Source organism: Anguilla rostrata, chromosome 1, assembly GCF_018555375.3.
Source record: "Anguilla rostrata isolate EN2019 chromosome 1, ASM1855537v3, whole genome shotgun sequence".
NCBI classification, from domain to species: Eukaryota; Metazoa; Chordata; class Actinopteri; order Anguilliformes; family Anguillidae; genus Anguilla; species Anguilla rostrata.
This window is the reverse complement of record NC_057933.1, coordinates 54,979,412-55,000,462: the sequence shown is the minus strand read 5'-3', so window position 1 is coordinate 55,000,462 and position 21,051 is coordinate 54,979,412. Positions and strand designations below refer to the sequence as shown.

Genomic DNA, 21,051 nt, shown 5'->3' with positions numbered 1-21,051 from the left:
CACTGACCAGCGATGTCCACTGCAATGCTACTGGGAAGCTGATTGAACCAGGGCGGAACAGCACTATTGACCAATAAATGATTGCTTTTCACACTGGTCCATCTTAACTACAGGTTGTTGTTGTTTTTTTGGAAATGTGACGTCAGTGTGAGTGAGGTGGGCACTCAGCGAGAGTTTCTCCGTGAAGGGACATGACCGACCACGGTCCCAAACAGAGGAAGACTCAGAGATTCATTGATTATTGGAGAGGGCGAATTGGGCATTGTTTGGCGTTCCATAGAACATGTTCCATGCCAAAGTGAATTTTACATTTTGTGCTGAACCAAATTAAGTAATGCAGTCTGCTGTATAATCTAGCTAACTACAGGCTTTGTTTTTTTGGGTTGTGATGGATTAGGCTATGTGTTTCCGCATCCCATTTGTGTGTGTGTGTGTGTGTGTGTGTGTGTACACTCTAGTAGGTTGGCATTCCCTCAATATCGAAACTGTAAGTAGTGAGATCTGTATAGTTGTCCTTTGGTCTATAGTCCTCTTTAGGGTTGTAGATTGTCATCTTTATGTTTGTATTTTGGTGACTAGTTTCCTCCAGAGAGACGTGGCCTGTGGTCATGTGTAGAGCACTTAAGCCTGATGGAGCTCTTCAGGAGATTCAGAGCTCCATGGAGACTGAACTATTTTCAGGGCAGGTTGGCACTATTTTCAAATGGAGAAGGAAGGGTTTATGTCAGATTAGGTATTTGGTTTTCCCTGGTTAATGTAGCAAATGAAAACCTCATGCCGTTATGTAGCAGGAGATCGAGAGCACCTGCTCTGCAGGGAACTAAAGCTGTTCAGTTGATTTCCTGTTCCTCAAATCCGTATTTCACTATCTCCTCTAAAATCCTACAGGTGCTCCAAGCGCGAGCAGAAACTTTGATGAAACTCTTTTTCATTTCCACATTCCCTCTCATTTCCTGTTTGTCTATCTGTTGACCTTCAACTCACATTTCCCTGTCCGTATGCTGCTGTTTCTGCGTGCTGGTGCCCCACCCCACCCGGCCCTGCCCCGCCCCACCCTCTTTCTCCTCTTGGCAGAAAGAACGGGGAGGCGCAAGTTCATAAAGGTGAGGAAGCCCAAGGAGGGGGCATTTCCAAGCGACCCCGTGGGGCAGGAGGATAGCAGCAGGCCCGGAGGCAGCCCACCCCAGGGTACGGCCTGAAGCCCTCAGAACCCCCAACCAGCAGAGCCCTCTGCAGCCGTCCGCCAGCCTCCACTGCGTGCTGCCATTCCCGTTGTGTCCCACCCCCTGTAGAGGCTCATGGGATTGGCTTAGCTCACCCAAATAATGTGTTTCGCTGTTGTGTTTGGCGACACGACCCTTTTTGCCGTCGTATGTAGAGATGTAGTGCCTGTAGTGCGTCCATTGCTGCCGGTGTGTCTTTTTCACCTTTTTTTGGTCGTCCTCTGTATCTGATCTTGATTTCCTGGCCCCTTCCTGCACCCTCCGTGTCTGGACCTCCTCTTCTGTACGCCACAGCCCCTGTCGAGCCAACTCCCAAACCACGCAGTAGAGCTCTGGACAAGTTCAGCCAGCTGGAAAATCTCCACAAGGCCAAACGGGCCTCCGATGATGCGCCGGGGCAGAGAAGACAGGAAGACGCTGACAAACAGGCTGCACACGATGCCCTTAGGCAAGGGAGTCCTGAGCAAGAAGAGCCTTGCGGTGTACGTGGACAGATCAGTCCAAAACAAGAAGACTCTCATGATGCATCTGGGCAGCTGAGTCCAGATCAGGATTCCCATAATACACCGGAGAAGACCAGCATTAGTGATTCACAGGGAAACGGGGATGGTAACAACGCTTATATTGCTCTGTAGCAGACTCAGATACCCTTCCCATGCTCCTAGTATAACTAGAAGTGGACCCTGTGGAGTTGAACCCTTTGGAGAGAGGTCGTTCTGTTCTGTCACATCCATACAGAACGTTCTGTTTTGTCATCATTAATAGGACATTCCTTGGTTTATGGTAAATGGTAAATGGACTGCATTTATATAGCGCTTTTATCCAAAGCGCTTTACAATTGATGCCTCTCATTCGCCAGAGCAGTTAGAGGTTAGGGGTTAGGTGTCTTGCTCAAGGACACTTCGACATGCCCAGGGCGGGGTTTGAACCGGCAACCCTCCGACTGCCAGACAATCGGTCTTACCTCCTGAGCTATATCGCCCCACTGGTTCTGTTTTTTATGTGGAAATAGAGCATTTACTAGTTGGTCTTTTCCTGTCTTTTTCTTCACGAACTCACTTTGACAAGTTTGTTATTTGTTTATTCGAGTGTTCAATTTCCAAGTAAGCCTACCTTGTTATTGTGACTGTTTTGTTGAGGAATGATGTCTTCCTGTAGTGGCTGATTGTTGAGGCCATTGTGACACTCATTAATAGCACTTTACTTCCATCACATACTAATAGAGAGCTAGCCCACAAAAGGCAGAGTCACGTGGTGTAATCAGTCGTTAACTAAATAATGGCTACCTCCCTTTCTTTTACGTAAGGCCATTTTCAGAAAGGCCATTTTCAGAAAATTTGTTTCCTGAGCTGTTTGTTTTTTCAGCCTTGCTTTCAGGATGTGACAATGTCCTCTCTACACTACTGCCCTGAATACTGCTCCACGCTGCTGCTCAGTCCACTGCTCCACTGCTACCATGACCTCTTTTCCTCATTGCTTTTCAGGGCTGCTGGCTTCTGGGAAGACTTTCCGGAAATCTCTGAGAAAATCTCAACCCATTCAGGAGGAGGATGAGGAGCAGCTACCAGCCATGCACCAGAGAGAGGAAGAACTGGAAGAGGGAGCAGCAGAGCAAGTCCTCTTCAGCAGGGACAGTCTAGAGCCAGAGGGTGAGACATCATTGTCACCATCACTCTTGGAAGGGCTGAGGTTCATCTCTGATATCATAAAAGGATGTCATGACCCGTTTCCTCTAATGACAGAGATTTGTTTGTAGATTAAAAGCAGTCCCGCTTGTCCCTAAATATAACCTAAGCACCGCTTGTCTTGCAGGGTTGCTTTTGTTTTTAATGATGTACGAAATTGCATTCTCTTCAGTTAAGTTTCAAATGATGAAGGTTTTAACACAGAAGTACCAGAAATATGCTTAAATATAAGAACAAGTAAGAAAACTAATATTTTGGGGGGGAAATGGATACATATTCTAGCACTTGAAAGGTACACAAATAGCCAAAAGTATGTGGACACCTGGCATTCAACACCACTTTGCTGGTTGTTGCTATAACAACTTCCACTGTTCTGGGAAGGCTTTATACTAGATGTTGGAGCATTGCTGCAGGGATTTGCTTTCTTTCAGCCAGAAGAGCATTAGTGAGGTCGGGCACTGATTGGGCGTTTAGGCCTGGCTTGCAGTTGGCTTTCCAATTCATCCCAAAGGTGCTGCATGAGGTGCTGTATGCAGGCCAGTCAAGTTCTGAAACACCGTTCTCAACAAAACCATTTCTGTGTGGACCTCGCTGTGTGCCCCGGGGACATTGTCATACTGAAACAGGAAAGGGCCTCCCCCAACTATTGGGAAAGCACAGAATTGTCTACAATACGATTGTATACTGTAGCATAAAGACTTGCCTTCGCTGGAACTAAGGAGCCTACCCCAAACCATGAAAAACAGCCTCAGACCAAGTGGTGTCCAGATAGCTTTGGTCATATAGTGTATGTAATCCAAGAGATAAAATCTATCTCTTTTTCCCTTTCTCTTTCCTTCCTTGTCTCTGGACTCAGAGTCCATTATGGCATCGGGGCCGGGAGTGGACGGCTTTGGAAAGGGTCTGGACACTCTGGACGAGGAGGAGGAGAAGGCCCGGTTCTTCTCTGCCCTGGAGAGAGGAGCCTCCTCCACCATCGACTACTCCAGACTGAACAGGGAGCTGGACTCTGCGCTGTCTACTCCCGCTCACACCTTGAGGTGCCACCCGCCGTCCGTCTGACCGGCTGTCCGTCTGTCTCTGTCTCCCTCCCTGGCTTTTAAAATCTTATTATGCATGCTGTGGCATGTTGTATTGCGTCTCAGAGTTTAACACAGGTGGTTGTTTTTCAGGAAGGCAGACGATGTCAGGAGTGAAGAGGAGCATAGAGCAGAAAGGGTGCGGGACTCCAGAAGCTCTCCAGGTTAGCAAGCCACATCTGCACTTTCCCCTCTCTTACTACACAGTGTCTGTCTCTTCACCTCCCCCTACCTGCCACTCCTCAGTATGACATTTAAGCTGTCAACACCACCGGTGTTGGGTCCCCTGTTATCTAAACGATTGCGTTCTGCTTCTGCTTTGTTGTAGCTTCTCCGAATTACAGCGAGGATTTTGAGGATGAAGTGAGCCCGAAAGAGGCCCAGGATGAGGTGAGGTTCTTTTTGGTATCTGTGAAATAATCTGGCCTCTTTTCTTTTTAAATAAACATACAGTATTATTCAAGTGTGTCGAATAGAAGGAAATCTAATAGAACATGGTTAGATCCTCCTCTGGTAGCTTGACAAACTGTAGAAGAGGTGTCTTTCTTCTTTCGGGTCTGTGATTACTAATTTTTTACTGATTAGAATATGACAGTGAGGGAGGTATTTCCTGGCTGCTTATATCTTCCCCTTCTGTTTCTGTGTTTCAGGAACACAATATACCTTCCATGCTAGCTAAAGGTGAGCTGTTTCCCGTATTCATGTTTCAGTATAAAACCACCTCTGTGTGTGGTGTGTGCACAGGACCGCAGAACCTCCTCTCACTGCTGCGGCTGCTGTGTGTGTCTCCGTGCCTGTGCCTGTGTTTGTGTGTTCAGTGTCCCTCCATGATTCCCTGGACTCGATGGGCGGAGCTCAGCAGCCGGAGGCGAATGAGGAGGCAGGGAGGGAGGACTGGGCGGGGCCTGTGGAGACTGAGGCAGCAGGAGCAGGTGAGAGCCCCTCTGTCCCTCTCAGCTTGTCCCATCCGGCCCATCAGAGTCTCTTTGCCTCTTAATGATTCAGGCCTTAAGCGCTCGGTCGTCCTCCGCCCATACCCTGCGCGCTCAGAGCTGGCCAGGCCAAAATACCCCGGGAAAAGTCACTTACACGCATGCAGTGCCTCCTTTCGGATTTCCTGTTATTGCGTATTTGTTACGCTGAATGGTTTTAGATCTTTTGACTATATATAATATTAGGCAAAGGAAAATACAAAACACTATATATATATAATTTCATTTTGAAGAAGGTTTTGCCTAGAGATCTGCAACCATTCACTTTGACAGATGCAATAATAGAGGAAATCAGGAAGGGGGAAAGCGCTTTTTCTCGGAACTGTGTGGGCCTTCAGTTGACCTTCCACTCGATATGCAATAATGTGAAATCAGCATCAACTTTGTCAGCAGAGCACTCATCCTGTTAAAATAAAATAGAACGATCTTCACGTGTAAGTGGGTGTTTTTTTTTTCCCCCCCCCACAAGGTCACGGGTGCATGTGTGTGGAACTGAAGCGAGAACCTTTTCTGTACTGAGCCGTAGAGGCAATGCTTATCTCTCCCTAAACAGTGTGGGTTTTCCCCGGGAGCTTTGCTATTATGTAGAGTAGTGGATAGAGCACCGCACTCTTGACCTGTGGGTCAGAAAAGCAATCCTGTAGTGAATTCTGTAGTGCGTGGTATAAAATCCAATGCTTTAAAGTCCCCTGTGCCTGAATCACTGTTGTAATTGTGCTGGGTAATTATCTTATTCTCTCTCTCTCTCTCAGCTCAGTCGTATGGGCAGAGCGGTGTCAGTGAGATGGAAGCCCTGCAGGAGGCCTACCGTGAGATCAGCGGCTCCGTGGACGAGGTGGAGGGGCACGGGCGGGGCCTATCGCCGGCCGGGAGCGCGAGGATCCCAAACCGGCGCACCCCGTCCCCGGAGCACCCGCCAGGGATGGCAAAAAACACCATGACAACGGGGTCAGGTGAGCCAGCATCCAGAGGGCCTGGGCCAGCCTCATGGGACTTTAATTATGGCTGCTGTTTGCCAATCAGAAGGTGCCGTCTCACCTGCTTGACCAATCAGGGGAGCTGAATTTCTGACACAGGAGAGTGAGGGGGATTGTGATTTGTGAGGTGTGAGTTTTGGTGGTTTCTTCTTACATTGGAACATTACATGAGATAATTGTTTAAGATTTTCAGAATTTTCACACTTACAGTATATCTCCGGGCACCCTAAAATGACTGAGCTGTTGAGCCCTACCCCTGTAATACTTTCTGTGTCTTTAATATAAATCTTCTACAGGCTGTCGTTCAGTGTCTATTTAATATGCTAGTACTAATGAGCATGGATGAATTGGCATGTCATTTCCATGGATCTTTAGATGTAGCAGTCTAGTAGTTATAAGGTCTAAGCAGTGCTACCCTAAGGAAATTGTAGGGGGGTGCATTCAGCTTAGAGCAGTACTCAAACTTCATTGACATTCAACAGGTTTGATAGTTAACATAATGTTAAATATCACAGTCAGGATATGGCTTTGCCATATTTATGCTGGAAATAATGTAGCCTACTAGTACAGAATAAGTGTGTAGCTTATGTTAGTTTGTGTTACTAGACAGACCATTGCAACCACTTTGTTAATTTCGATGTAAATGTAGCGAGAGTTACCTCAGAGAATAGGCTACTCTATCAAACCTGACCATCCGCTAATTATTCATGTCGCAGTGTGAATATCTACAGTGTCCCTCCCTCACATAATTGGCGTAACGTTAGGCTTCACAGTCAGGTACAGATAGCTTTGCTAACTTGATCTTGGAAATTATGTTGTAAACCATTGTAACCACATTCACGTCGATGTAGCTAGAGAATGGATAATTACCTCAAACGTATGTCTGCTCAGAATGAGTTCTGTTCCGTGGAATAGCTTCAGGTGCAGGACTCGAGGGTTCTGAAGAGACTACAGTCAGTGCCGGAGGCCCACTCTCATCTCGTGTGCACGTACAGCAAGGGGAGGCTTTCTGGGGGAGCTGACTGGCTGCTAGTGAGAAGTGCTTTGCTGTGGCAACGGTGTAAAAAACTCATGGCAATCTTTCATGTTCATTAAGAGGAAAGAAATATTTTGGCTTCATTCTGAAACTGGCGGTACAAATTATATTGTGGCAGGTCACCACGGTTTAGTTAATGAATGGGAAACACTGCTAAAGACATTTTTTTAAATTGGGCCAGGTGCTGCAGTATCAAATAAAGAATTAAAACGTGGTTGATTGAAAGAAAGGTTTGGGACTGATTATATAAGGAAGGTATTCCCAGCATTCACTCTGTATTTATGTAATGTTGCATGATGTGCATGTGTGTGTGCATGCATGTGTGTGTGTGTGTGTGTGTGTGTGTGTGTGTATGTGCATGCATGTGTGTGTATGCTTGCGGGTGTGTGTATGTGTGCGTGTGTGCATGTGCATGCATGTGTGTGTGCGTGCGTGTGTGCGTGTGCGCATGTGTGCGTGTGTGTGTGTGCGCCTGTGTGTGTTCTAGATCTGCCTACAGCCGAGGAGCTGATGCAGAGAATGGGGCTGGAGTCAGACAGCACACGCGGTTTCTCTCTCCAGCCTGTGAGGTGAGCGCCAATCCCACAGTGAACCCCACTCAGACAGATCATCCGTTTGTCAGCGCAGGGCTGTTAACCGCAATTAGAGGCCTGCTCTTAACCCGACAGGGCCGAGGTGTGCTGGGACTGGGCTGTGCATCAGGCCTATTTCTGTTTCTGTGATACCGGGTCAAATCGAGTGCAGGCCTGCTGCTGACCCAGTAGTTTACAAATAGTAGCATAGCAACACTTCTGCCCGCTGATAACGACTGAGCAGAGCTTCCCGTTTTTGTAGTGTCAACGTTATGCTGAAATAGCAAAAAATAAAAACACCCCAGAAAAAACAGCCATATTTGACAGCACAGAAGCGATGAACTTAGTAACGTCACATTTATCAGAAGGTAAAACAGCACTAAAACTGCTTGGCTAGCCTGCTCTGATCAATACGAACAGTGACTAACTTATTGTGTCACATTTACAGAAGGTCAATCGTTAACAGGTGTCCGCTCCGCCTCGTTCCCTGACCGCAAGCAGCTGTCCTGTGTGAAGCACTGCATTATTTTCTGTTGTGCTGTAGGGTGCTGTTCTCTTGTCGGTGTTTTGATCGGGCTCTCTCTGGTTCGGGTCTGAAATTTAGCAACGGCTTGTCGGGCTGTTTGGAGTCGGGCCGTAAAGATGTCAGGCATGGCTGGGCTCGGGCCTCATTTCCAGTCTGATGCAGACCTCTACTCACAATCCATTACTGTGGATCTAATTGAGTGCCATACCAAGGAACATCAATGTATCCTTAGTGCACTGAGTGTACAGAGTGTCCTTAATTAGTATGGAGTGTTTCAAAAAATACTAGTACCTAGTGTCTTTCTCAGAACACTTATGAAATGGACTGAGAAATCCATTTATTTGAGATGTTCTGCTTCCCCCACGCACACACACACTTACAAACAAACAAACTCAGGAACTCACAAACTTAAAATGAGTGAACTCTTAGTTTCATGTTTACCGTCTGCACTCCCCGACCTCTATCATTTTAATTCTCTTTAAATCCGCCGTCAAATCTCAACGTTTCTCCCCAGGCAGAAAATGGCAGCAGTAAATGATTTCAAATCCAAATTGCTGCAAGTTCAGGGGTGGAGGATATAAATGAGACAAAAGCAAATGTTCCATAAGCCCATTATAATTGCATAACTAACAGCAGGCAACTGAAAAACACTAGGAAATAAAAGTAATTTCAAACGGGAAAAACAGCTGAATTGCTGAAAAGCTGAGTTGAGGTAAAGTGTTCTAAATTACCTTGTCAGTGTTATGTCTGTTCTTTTTTTGCCATTTTTATTTATTTCTTTATTTCTATTTATTTCGGGCTGGCGACATAGCTCAGGAGGTAAGACCGATTGTCTAGCAGTCGGAGGGTTGTCGGTTCAAACCCCGCCCTGGGCATGTCGAAGTGTCCTTGAGCAAGACGCCTAACCCCTAACTGCTCTGGCGAATGAGAGGCATCAATTGTAAAGCGCTTTGGATAAAAGCGCTATATAAATGCAGTCCATTTACCATTTACCATTCTTATATTTTCCCCCACACATTAAGTTATCATGCAGGGTCTCAGAAGGACAGCCAAACCTCCGTTGGGGAGACACGCGGCTCCGCACCCACAGACGCCCCGGACGAGGGGCACAGGAGGGTCCAGGAGGAGGCGGAGCGCCTGATGCAGTATGAGGAGGACTCCCCGCGCGCCTCCTCTCCTCCTCCCAGTAAAGACAGAAAGCAGAAGGTGAGGGGGGGGTCCTGAGAGAGGGACAGAGTAGAGAGAGAGGCGCTGAAAGGTACATTACATCTGTAAGACACGGTACACACGGAAATCTTAATACTGTTTTTGAGCACTGTTCTGCATTGTGTTTGTGATATGACTAGTTTCACCAAAAAAGTTATGTCGCAGTAAAATATATTTTTTATTAGCAGCATGAACCATGAAAGGTCTGCATTCTGCAGAATTTGTTAAAAACAGAAAAAGGCAGAAGCAGTGGGGGGAAGGGGGTGGGTGGGTGGGTGACTCAGCACCTGTGGGAATATAGAAAAGAGACAAATAAAGGAGTTAGATTAACTGTGTGGGCTCTGCATCTCCCACATCTTTTCTTTCTGTCATCTGAGCTGTGGACTGTAGCGCATAGAGGAGCAGAGAGATTACAGCTAACAGCAGAAAGCCATCTCAGGCATATGAGCGTTCTCTAGGGGTTTTCACTCTGCACTTAACTCTGGGCTAAACGCTTTTTAAAACAGTTTTAACCCTGAGTTAACGGACGTTTCACACTGGCAAGTTATATAGTGGGCGGACCCTAACTTTAACCTAGGGTTAGCTAGCCCTGCTCAAGCAGGGTTTTCCCCACATTTTCTGGGCTATCCCTGTAAACAGGAGCTGACTGTTGCCAGTGTGAATGGAGGTTTGAATAAACGATGAGCATGTTGTGATATTTCTGTACTCCAAACACAATGCTTCACCATGCATTTCTGGTGTATTCGTTTTGGTTAAAAATGAGACAAATGTAAGCAGTTAACATTATCTAAGTAATAATAAATAAATATAAAAACGTTTAAACTAGTAACCAAACAAACTAACTGTTCTCAGGAGGAGATACATTTATTTATTTGTTTGTAGGTGGAGAAATCTGTTCAAAGTAAACTTGATGACACCTGTAGCAATAAATAGGTTTTTCACCAGATGTCTGCAAAGCTGTCAAAGGCAGGATATACAAGGTTCCCGCTCAGCTGAGGGAAGAACTAAAGAAGTGTGAGAGAGAACACAATCAAGTTAAAGACAATAATGCATCATCAGGAACTGCAAATCAATTCTGGAATGTAAACATTGTGTACCAACAGACATTTAACCCTGGGCTAACAAGATGCAGTGTAAATCATTAACCCCGGGTTAAGACTTAGCCATGTGTTCCCAGTATACAGTGTGTAAAGGGATTAGGTTAACCTAGGGTTTTTATTTATGATGTTGGTTATGATGATGGTGGTGATGATGATGATATGATGATGAAGATTACATTGAAGTCTGCTGTTCCCCCAGTCTGCTGTGTGGTCTCCGGTTTCCTCCCCCTCCTCCTGGAGGAAGAGTGCAAAGAACAAGAGAGCATCAGACAGGCCGTCTCCCACGGCAACAAAGACCTCCGGGCCCAGCAGAACTGGTCCGACCGCAAAGCCCTTCCCTCTCCCTCAGAGGAAGCCTCTGACCCAGGGTCCAAAGAAGAGTCTGAAACCAGGGCCTCTGAAGCAGGACGGAGCAGGTAACTCACCTGATCACTAATGCAGAGAATCAAATAACTCACCTGATCACTAATGCAGAGAATCCAATAACTCACCTGATCACTAATGCAGAGAATCCAATAACTCACCTGATCACTAATGCAGAGAATCCAATAACTCACCTGATCACTAATGCAGAGAATCCAATAACTCACCTGATCACTAATGCAGAGAATCCAATAACTCACCTGATCACTAATGCAGAGAATCCAATAACTCACCTGATCACTAATGCAGAGAATCCAATAACTCACCTGATCACTAATGCAGAGAATCCAATAACTCACCTGATCACTAATGCAGAGAATCCAATAACTCACCTGATCACTAATGCAGAGAATCCAATAACTCACCTGATCACTAATGCAGAGAATCCAATAACTCACCTGATCACTAATGCAGAGAATCCAATAACTCACCTGATCACTATGCAGAGAATCCAATAACTCACCTGATCACTAATGCAGAGAATCCAATAACTCACCTGATCACTAATGCAGAGAATCCAATAACTCACCTGATCACTAATGCAGAGAATCCAATAACTCACCTGATCACTAATGCAGAGAATCCAATAACTCACCTGATCACTAATGCAGAGAATCCAATAACTCACCTGATCACTAATGCAGAGAATCCAATAACTCACCTGATCACTATCAGAGAACAATACTCACCTGATCACTAACAGAGAACCCAGAAAACTCACCTGATCACTAACAGAGAATAAACTCACTGATCATACAGCAGAGAATCAAATACTCCTAAATACTAAGCAGAGAATCAATAACTAGCACGGGATCACTATGCAGAGAATCCAATAACTCACCTGATCACTAATGCAGAGAATCCAATAACTCACCTGATCACTAATGCAGAGAATCCAATAACTCACCTGATCACTAATGCAGAGAATCCAATAACTCACCTGATCACTAATGCAGAGAATCCAATAACTCACCTGATCACTAATGCAGAGAATCCAATAACTCACCTGATCACTAATGCAGAGAATCCAATAACTCACCTGATCACTGACTCAGAGAAGCAGATATCTCACCTGATCACTGACACAGAGAAGCAGATATCTCACCTGATCACTGACACAGAGAAGTAAACTCATCTGATGAGTCACACAGAGAAGTAAATCTCCTGAATACTGACGCAGAGGGGGTCCTAGTGACACACCAGGTAGCGACAGGCCAGTCCTATGATATGTGCTAGCTCCTCTATTAGAGCTTGCCCTGCTAGTTCCTCTATTAGAGCCTTTCCGCTGACACGGTCCGGGTGCTGGAGCTGGGCCGGGGAACCTGTGAACCAGCCCACACTTCCACAGGTTTCTGAGTCAAACGATTTCATAACTGAATGTGAGAGTTCCCTAGTGTGAAATAGAAATTGTAGCATCCCAAGTTAAGTGATGGGCAAACTTGTCTGATGTTTCATGAATTTCTTGAAATCCTTTAAGCACCACTGGAGCTAAACAGGTCAGTTTAAGTCAGTCAGTGTACAGTCATCAGGGTGGGTGCATCAGATCATGGTTGAAGGTTCCAATTTTACAATTAATAACCCTAAAACACTACTGTGTCGTGTGAGCTGATCCTGGTAAGTCTCGAGCAGTATGCAAGCGTTGGTATTCACGGTGGCTACAGTCGGTTAATATTAGTTTTCTATAGCATGAAAAGTAATCGCTTCAGACTCTAGCCCAGACATTATTTAATAGCCATGCAGTTTGTGTTAAGCTCCTATGATGTATTGCTTTAATTCATGCAGGTGCCCAGTCTAATGCTGGGATGAAGGTAAGCAGTGAGCTCATCGCGTCCGTGCAGTCTTTCGCCGACTACCTCCAGCATCAGATGGAAAGGAGCGGTTGCCAGGACAACGGCGAGCTTCGACGTCACTCGGAGAGAAAGGTTGGACGGCCCGCACCTCGCCCCTGTACGTGTGGATTGATTTCACTTTTCTCGTGCCCGCCGGCTTTAGGATTAAAAGGGTAGGGTATTTTCATATCGTTTCAGATTTAGCATGCGGTTTATACGGGCTCAGGCAGTCTCTGTGCGCTGTGAAGGGTAATTCAGGTGCGTCCGGAAGGGTGTGACGCCCTGCCGGCTTGGTGACGCGTTTTCGTACGGCCGCGTGTGTCTCCACTCCAGCCTGCGGGCCTGCCTGCGGGCCCCCACCCACCGCAGGTTCTGGGGAAATAAAGGCTAAATTGCACCGGAGGATCAATGGACTGCTGCTTTTTTTCTTTTTAGCGCCAGACATTAAAGAGAGGACGGCGGGATGGGGTCCCCAGGTCTCTCTACAGAAGCGGCAAGACAAAATAACACGTCCACCAAAGTGCTTTCAAACACTCTGAGAGGGTGAAATGGGGCCGGAGGAATTATGAACAAACAGTCTGCAAACAGTCAGGGAGGACAGCAGTGCCTATTTTGCCACGTTCGACTAAAAGTAGTACATAGAGGCAGCGGTGCAGAATGGGTAGCAATAACATGCTATGAGGAGAAAGTTATGGAGTGAGCCTGTGTGTGTCTGAACTCCGGGTGCCCTGGCTTGCCTTGGTGCATTCTTGGTTGCCGGGCAGAATTGTTTTGCATTTTAAAAAAGCAGCTGCTAGCTGACTTGCCACACGTCCGTGAAGGAAGTTTAATTGCTTGGAACCCAGCTGCGGATAAAGGATGTGCAGGGCAGTCAGGCATTCATCGCTGCTTTTAATTTGTGAGATCACAAGCGTGAGTCATCAGAGATGGTTTGATCTAATCCAGTAAGGAGGGGAGTGTGCCGGGGGGGAGTATCACGGCACCACGTAGATCAGTGTCGCTCATCTGTATCGTAATCGTGGCGTAATGTCGATCATTCATCGCGCATTGAACGCGGGCTGTGTTTGGTGTAGGATCCTTCAACAGTGAAACGTTTTTTTGCAATCCACTGGGAACCTGACGCACGCACAGTTGCACATCAGAAGTTTTGATCATTGTTCACCCCTCCCCTGCACACCCCTCACATCAGATCATTTGCAGTCTGGATTATTAGATGGTTTCCTGAGCACTTCTGTGTTTTTGCACTTATGATTTGAACAAACAAAGATATTTTGTTGGCACATCTCAGCACATTGGCCGTCATTTTGGGATAAGTTCCCTTCCAATACGCACAGTGTGCGGGCTCAGCCCCATTAAGGTAATAGTCTAGATTGACCAAATAATTACACACACACACAGTCATCCACATTTTGTTGACGCGTAGCTGTCTCCTGCTTGACTCTTCGTCAATGTCGCTCCCAAAGCCGCTCTCAGTGGACGAGTCTGTAAAAAGCTGAGTTCAGACGGCTCCTTTGATCCGCTTTCCCTCCGGCTAGAGAGGGGAATATCAGTCCACAATGCCTGAAGGCACTGCTCAAGTTTTATTTTATTACTCGATATCATGCCAGAGTCTATGCAATGCTAATCAGTAATACTTACATTAAGAAAATAAATGAATGTCAAGTAGCGTTGCGTCAAGAATTGGTAAATGTAGAGGTGCTGTAGATATTCTGACCATGTGACTTGTGACATGTGACCAGTGTTTCAACCCTCAGTGTATCACTATAGGGGCTGTAACGCAGGCATACAGCCAAGCAAGGATTCATTGGAAAGGTCACAAAGTGAAACATGGATGTGTCAACAGCATCTTAAAAAGCTATAACAGAGGCAGTTATCAGCCAGAACATTCTAAAGTGTTCCAGTGTTCTAAAACCGGCCCAGCTGTAGTTTTAATTCATCCTGATTACCATAAAAAGGCATTGTTGTCTAAATTTGCTAAACACGATCACACAATCCCTGATGCTCATTTTCTCTTGATTGCGTTTTATTTTAGTTTCAGTGAAAAGAGAAGCGTCGGTTGAGCGGACGCGTAAGTTGTCAGTATATTTAGAGCGGCCCCGTTTCTCTGCAGAAGGATGAGGCGGGGGGGGTCAGGACCCCGGGCAGCCCCCAGCGGGAGAGCGAGGTCGCTCCGACACGGCGCAGCGAGGACGTGCAGGAGTGCCGGAGCTCGGAGCGCCACCCGGTGGCCCTGATGGAACTGCAGCTGGAGCGCAAGGAGGCGGAGCTTCGTGCCCGTGAGGAAGAACTTCAGCTGGCGCACGGCAAAGAGGTCATCGCCCTCAAGCAGGAGAACTACATCCTGCAGAGCAAGGTGAGCTTTCCCGAGCCCGCTTCCCTCAGATTAAACTTGGCACCGCCAGAACTCTGTCCCACTGCACCACAGGGGCCAAGTGCCTCTGTGGGGAAACCTTGACTGAATTGAGTTTTTTTTATGACCGCTTGTTTCTAACACAGCCTGGAGCATAGGGAAAAATACAAGTGGTGAATTTGAAAAAAGGATACATGAAAGAGAATGAAAATGCGTATCAAGTAAAAACAGTAATGTAACACCACCCTCCTCTCCCACATCCCAGCCCACGCACCACCGCGGAGGACCCCAAGGGAACCCACGCGTGCCAGAACTTTACAGCAGTCGTCTTAGTTTGTCTCGGTTAGCTGTGAACGCGAGCATTAGACAACAACTCCATATGTACCGCACTCAGAAAAGACAGTGTCCACTGGCAGAAAGACAATGCAGAGGCGAGCTGAGCTTTTAATATAATCTCTCATTAAAGTCGGGCACAGAAGGCCCGTGTCAGCGGCTGTTGTCATGGTTTTGCTGCACCATGTCCTCATTACTCTATTGTGCTAATAACAGGTTGTGCTGTTCTGAGCAGATTAGTTAATGGACATTTTCATCTGAACGGGGCTGGAATTCATTAAGCTCTGCACTTGTACGGTCTGCTGAAGAGGCAAAGCTCAATTGAGCAGTTGTTTATTTTCCCTCAGTGAAACTTCTCGAGATGTCAGCTGTTTATTTGAAGAGCCGAGTGCTCTGAACACTTCAGGGATGTCCTCTTCTTCGGTGGGCCGCGCTAACCTTGCAGTCAGAACGCTTTTGTGGTTCCAGTCTTCAAGTTGGATTTTTTTTTCTTCCTTCCTACATCTCAACTCAAGCTCAAAGTTTGCCACTGTTCTCGATTTGGTCATAGAGGTTAAGGTTGGAGCTTTACATTTATATTGTTCAGTTACAGACCAAAGCAGAGATAAACAAAGTGGCTAAAGCTTTTCATTGGCTAAGAAACTTGGCGAACGTTATCTGAAGCAAATTAGCTCCTCGCTCTCTCATCAAATGCAGCCTGCAATGATACAGTTTAAAAATAAACCTCACTCGCTTCCTGCCTGACTCTACCTGGCCTTGATAGCCCACAGAAAGCCTGACAAGACTGGAGTTTGTGGATTCCAGTTAGCTAGCTGTTTTTTTATTTTTTTTAACAGCACGCTAGTTCAGGGAGCGACCTTCACATCAGTGTGGGATTGTTCAGTTGATTATTCAGTTATTACAGGGTGTGCAGATCCCGAATCACAAGCGTGCGATTAACAGAACATCTGTCTGCTCCTGACGGTGCGGTGTCAGTGCAGTGCAGCAATTACAGAACCTCAGAGAGCGAACGCGGCTCTTAAACTATTTTGGGCTACGGAAGCTGCCGGCTCGGCGATGATTGCAGGCGGCTCAATTTGAGAACTCTGCTGTGAACAGCACCGCGGTCAAAGGGGAGAGGGGGACTGATGAAACACAAACTGCCTGTTCTACACAACCCTGTGTGACCGTCAGCACTGTCGAGCGGCTGAATTAGTTTTATTTGATACAGCACTTCCCACGTGTTGCGATTTGAGCAGTCCTTCCGGGCCCTTCCGGATGCCCCTGCTGGTGGATTCCACTCAGGCAGCACGACCTGGAGCGTGGTGAACAAATAAGGCACGGCAGGAAAACTGGAATGAATAAATCATCCGATTTAACAGGGTCAGTTTAAGGGTTTGCGGGGAGCTCTCATTGTCCGCAGAGCCGTGCTCAGCACAAGCTCTCCCACTTACTGAGCATCCGCAGGTCTCTGCCGTCTTCCCGCCGCGGGAATGCGGACGTAGCCCGAGAGCGAGGAGCGGGAGCGCGGGCGGGTATTAATAGACCGGCGACCTCCGGACCCGCCGGATGAACCGCCGCTAACGATTCCCTCGCGCTAACGCGCTCATCCGAATGCAGCGCGCGTCCCCTTCCCCCCCCCCCCCCGGCTACCGCGGTGCACCGCTAGCTCGCTCGCTCGTTCGGACGCCCACTCGCTCGCTCGTTCGGACGCCCACTCGGACTATTTAATCAAAGAACCCCTGGTCCTTTCAGGCAAATATCAGCGCTATCCGGAGGGAAATCATTGCGCCGAGCTTTGGCACAGATTAATGGGCCTATTTTTAGAAGTAATTGCTCGATTTTAATTAGCCTCCACCGCCATCCCCTGTTCGGCTGTGGTCTTCACTCATCTTTTAGGAGCATCGGTATCTGCAGGCTGGGTTTATGTCCTCAGGCTTGCGCTGGGAGAAGCAGCACATACATTAAGCCTCAGTGGGATCGAGGGTAGATATGATGGAGCTCTGTTTAATGGGGGTGTGGGGCGAGGGGGCTGTGAGGCACGTCCTTCTGGGTGCTTATCGGAGCGTGTCGTGTCTGGCAGGCCTGTGTGTTTAATGGGGTGCGTGGGGCCCAGCAGGGGGTCTGCAGTGTGGGTACGTATAAGGCCAGTCTGGTCAAGAAGCATCTCAGGAAGCAGAATTTGTCAGTTTAATGAATAGCAGGATGGAAACGGCACTCCTAATGCAGTTTGAGCCACTCAGACTGTTTTATTTGTGGCAGGGTACTGTAGAGTGCCTGTTCTGAAGTTTATATTACTGCTAGTTGAGAGCAGAATTGGTTATTGCTAAAAGTATTACGTCAAATATTTGCGCACTTAATTTCAAACTTAGCGGCTGTGTCACATTTAGCTTTGTAAAATATTTGAGTGTTACTATCTGCTCTGTTGTGGTGCTTGTAGTAGTGCAGTGGGGTGTATTTTGGATTTATGTGAAACCCTTCCCCTATGTGCAGATTTGATTGTATAGAATGAGCATGATGTGTGGAGCGATCCACGCTTCTCTCTGTGTGACTGAGTTAACTGTCCGCTCCACAGCTGCGGAGCATGGAGGAGGCCAGCAGGAAGAGGAAGTGGAGTTTTGGTGAGGCTTCGGACCCCGTCACTGAGGAGAAACTCAAACTGATCGAGAAGGAGGTGAAAGAGCAAGAGACCCTGATCCAGGGCTACCACCAGGTAGAAACAACTTGCCCCCTCACTTCCTGCCTGATTCTAGCTGGCCCTGCCCCCTCACTTCCTGCCTGAGTCTACCTGGCCCTGCCCCCTCACTTCCTGCCTGACTCTACCTGGCCATACCCCCTCACTTCCTGCCTGACTCTACCTGGCCCTGCCCCCTCACTTCCTGCCTGACTCTACCTGGCCCTGCCCCCTCAGTTCCTGCCTGACTCTACCTGGCCCTGCCCCCTCACTTCCTGCCTGACTCTACCTGGCCCTGCCCCCTCACTTCCTGCCTGATTCTACCCGGCCCTGCCCCCTCACTTCCTGCCTGACTCTACCTGGCCCTGCCCCTTCACTTCCTGCCTGACTCGACCTGGCCATGCCCCTCACTTGCTGCCTGACTCTACCTGGCCCTGCCCCCTCACTTCCTGCCTGATTCTACCGGCCCTGCCCCCTCACTTCCTGCCTGACTCTACCTGGCCCTGCCCCCTCACTTCCTGTCTGACTCTACCTGGCCCTGCCCCCTCACTTCCTGTCTGACTCTACCTGGCCCTTCCCCCTCACTTCCTTTTTCCTTCCGCGGCACACTTTCCAAATATCATGGCACACCACGCCGACAGAAAAAAACCGCGAGCGACGTATTGACGTTGATGTGACGTGCCAACAGTAGGCCTAAATGTTCTTTTGGGGTTTTAATTAAGCGATATGCATTTTAATGACATTTATTTTGGCTTTTGTGAATGGGATTTGTTAATTTAAGTTTTTTAAATTCATTTTAACATAAAAAATTTTTTTAAAGGATATTTGCCGCGGCACACTGGTTGGGAAACGCTGTACTAAGCCCTACTGTTTCATCCCAGCAGTGGGATGATTAGTTCACTTGTCATTCAGGTCAGAACACGCATTCATATAGGACTTAGATAATTAGCTTTTTCTGCTGATTAGAACTACTCTGAAATGATTAGGGTAATCCTCCATTTAGACCAAATTGCCATGTAATTCTGGCTCCGTTTTTTCCCCATGAAGGTAAACAACGGTCAGAATTGGTACCGTTAATGCAGTTTTGCTTTTTTTTTTTTTTTAAATAAATGTGTGCGGTAATGTGACTGCTAAAGGCCAGGTTATCAAGATTATCTCAGTTGCACATTTTAGAATAATTACTGATGAAAGCACCAATACCTGACTAATACTGTATGCCACAGTATATGAAAATACAGAGAGTATTTCAAAATAGAGAGAGCTGACTGTGGCTGGTACCTCCGTAGGGTGACGCGCAATTTTGGCCGCCTGTGAAAGGTCTTCCTCTGACTCTGGTTTGTGTAAGCGTAACTGTAGTCTGCGGTGTGAAAAGAAGCAGCTGGTGACACCATGTGTTTCGAAGGAGAACCACAGATGTCTGCATTCCCCGGGGTCAGCAGTGGGGTTCACGCATGAACGTGGGTTGGGTTTGCAGATAATTGCCCATTCCAAATTGGGGTGGGAATTTGATATGATCTGTCCCATGTTGGGCTCCACATTTATTAAACAAAACAAAAATAATGTTACAAGGGATCCTATTGGCTTGCGGATTATACAAGAGTAAAGGGGCCGAAGCCGAGGCCAAAGATCTCAAATAAAATGTGATAGTTGCAGTGTGGCAGTTCATTGGCTTTATACCAAATTATAAAGGGTAACTTAAAGATATAAATGAGCTAATCTGCTGACTTTAGTGATGGTAAAGGACTGAACTGTCATGTGTACTTGCAAGATTATCGTCCTGATCGGTCCATGCACAAGCAAAATCTATGTTTCAAAGCAAGTTGGAGAGTTTTGTTGTTTGTTCCATTACACCTGGAGGGACCAGATGTCCTGTATTGTGCAGAACAGACCTGAATTTTGACTATTGCTCTATATCCCTCAAGGATGCATTGTGTCCCACATATTAATTCACATTTCAAAAAGGTAAAATTAAATTGTTATTCTGGAAGCATTCATATCCATTTCAATTGTTACACTAGGCCACTGGCACCCACTCCTTCCATGTCATGCTAGGGCATTTCTATGGAAACCGTGCTGTACTGCACCTGCAGTATTCAATTGCACCAGTCAAATATGGTAAATTGTGAGCTAAGGAGTTGATATGGCTAGAAAGCTACATGGATGGATTTTGATATAGTGGAGCCATTGTCCCTGATCAGTCTTCACTCTGTTTACATTTTTGCTTGCTGAAGGAGAATGAGAAGCTGTACCAGCAGGTGAAGGCCCTGCAGGCCCAGAGCAAGCAGAGCGAGGAGGCCATGTTCCAGGAGAACCAGAGGCTGCTGTCCGAGCTGGCTGCCGCTAAGTGAGTGCGCGCTTGAGGGTGGCAGGTTTCAGTCCCATCAAAGAAAATAAAAAGAACCCATCTGACGACTAAGCGAGTCGCGGTTTGTGTGAGAGGCGAAGGTGTGAGCCCTGAACACTCACTCTAATTTCGGCTGGAGTCACTGCAGCGTATAACTGAGTGGTTCTCATCCCTGGTCCTGGAGTACCTCCATGTGTGTAATGCCGAGTAATGTAGTATTGAGAGGGTAAACCATGACTCAATATATAAAGAGCTGCTAATTGTTTTTAATTGGACATGAATAGAGTCTAATTAAAAACAATTATTTGAGATTGGAATGAATACCAGCCTCCACGTGGGCACTCCACTTCCAGGAATTAGAAGCACTGGTAGATGGTGAGTTCACCTCCTGCATAATCCAAATGTGTGTTTGTGTGTGTGTGTGTCAACCAGTTTGTTCTAATGAGTTTCTTCCGATTATATTGTTTTTTTTGCTTCCGCTTCTGTATTTGTAATAATTTACAAACCGATAAACAAAATAAGAAAAAGGCCTTGGCCGGTTAGTAAAATTGACATGGTTAAGTCGGTATGCTCCGACGGTCTGCTACCTCTGGGCCTGGGTGGAGACGCAGTGGATGGGGGAGTGGAGGCAAGGTGGGGGGGGGGGGGGAGGTCGATGGAAGAAGCAGGATTTTTCCAGCCTCTGCAGCAGCAGTCTGAATCGTGCTTATGACCCGGCTGAGT

At 47.0% G+C, this 21,051-nt stretch overlaps 1 protein-coding gene across 5 annotated transcripts in view; it reads left to right on the top strand.

Annotated features, from left to right (window-relative positions):
* The window catches only part of cep162 (centrosomal protein 162), a 51,441-nt gene that overhangs the window by 6,147 nt on the left and 24,243 nt on the right, over positions 1–21,051 (top strand). For 4 of the 5 annotated variants that reach the window (XM_064343203.1, XM_064343173.1, XM_064343193.1 and 1 more), the window contains exons 4-17: positions 2,708–2,872; positions 3,765–3,948; positions 4,081–4,151; positions 4,316–4,377; positions 4,638–4,668; positions 4,806–4,919; positions 5,732–5,932; positions 7,480–7,561; positions 9,113–9,296; positions 10,596–10,812; positions 12,602–12,741; positions 14,759–15,001; positions 17,886–18,023; positions 20,216–20,328. In XM_064343203.1, the coding sequence (XP_064199273.1) occupies positions 2,708–2,872; positions 3,765–3,948; positions 4,081–4,151; positions 4,316–4,377; positions 4,638–4,668; positions 4,806–4,919; positions 5,732–5,932; positions 7,480–7,561; positions 9,113–9,296; positions 10,596–10,812; positions 12,602–12,741; positions 14,759–15,001; positions 17,886–18,023; positions 20,216–20,328 (1,945 nt within the window). Of the gene's footprint in view, positions 1–446; positions 1,189–1,517; positions 1,833–2,707; positions 2,873–3,764; positions 3,949–4,080; positions 4,152–4,315; positions 4,378–4,637; positions 4,669–4,805; positions 4,920–5,731; positions 5,933–7,479; positions 7,562–9,112; positions 9,297–10,595; positions 10,813–12,601; positions 12,742–14,758; positions 15,002–17,885; positions 18,024–20,215; positions 20,329–21,051 lie in introns of those variants that run through there. The other variant, XM_064343164.1, reaches the window with a different exon arrangement.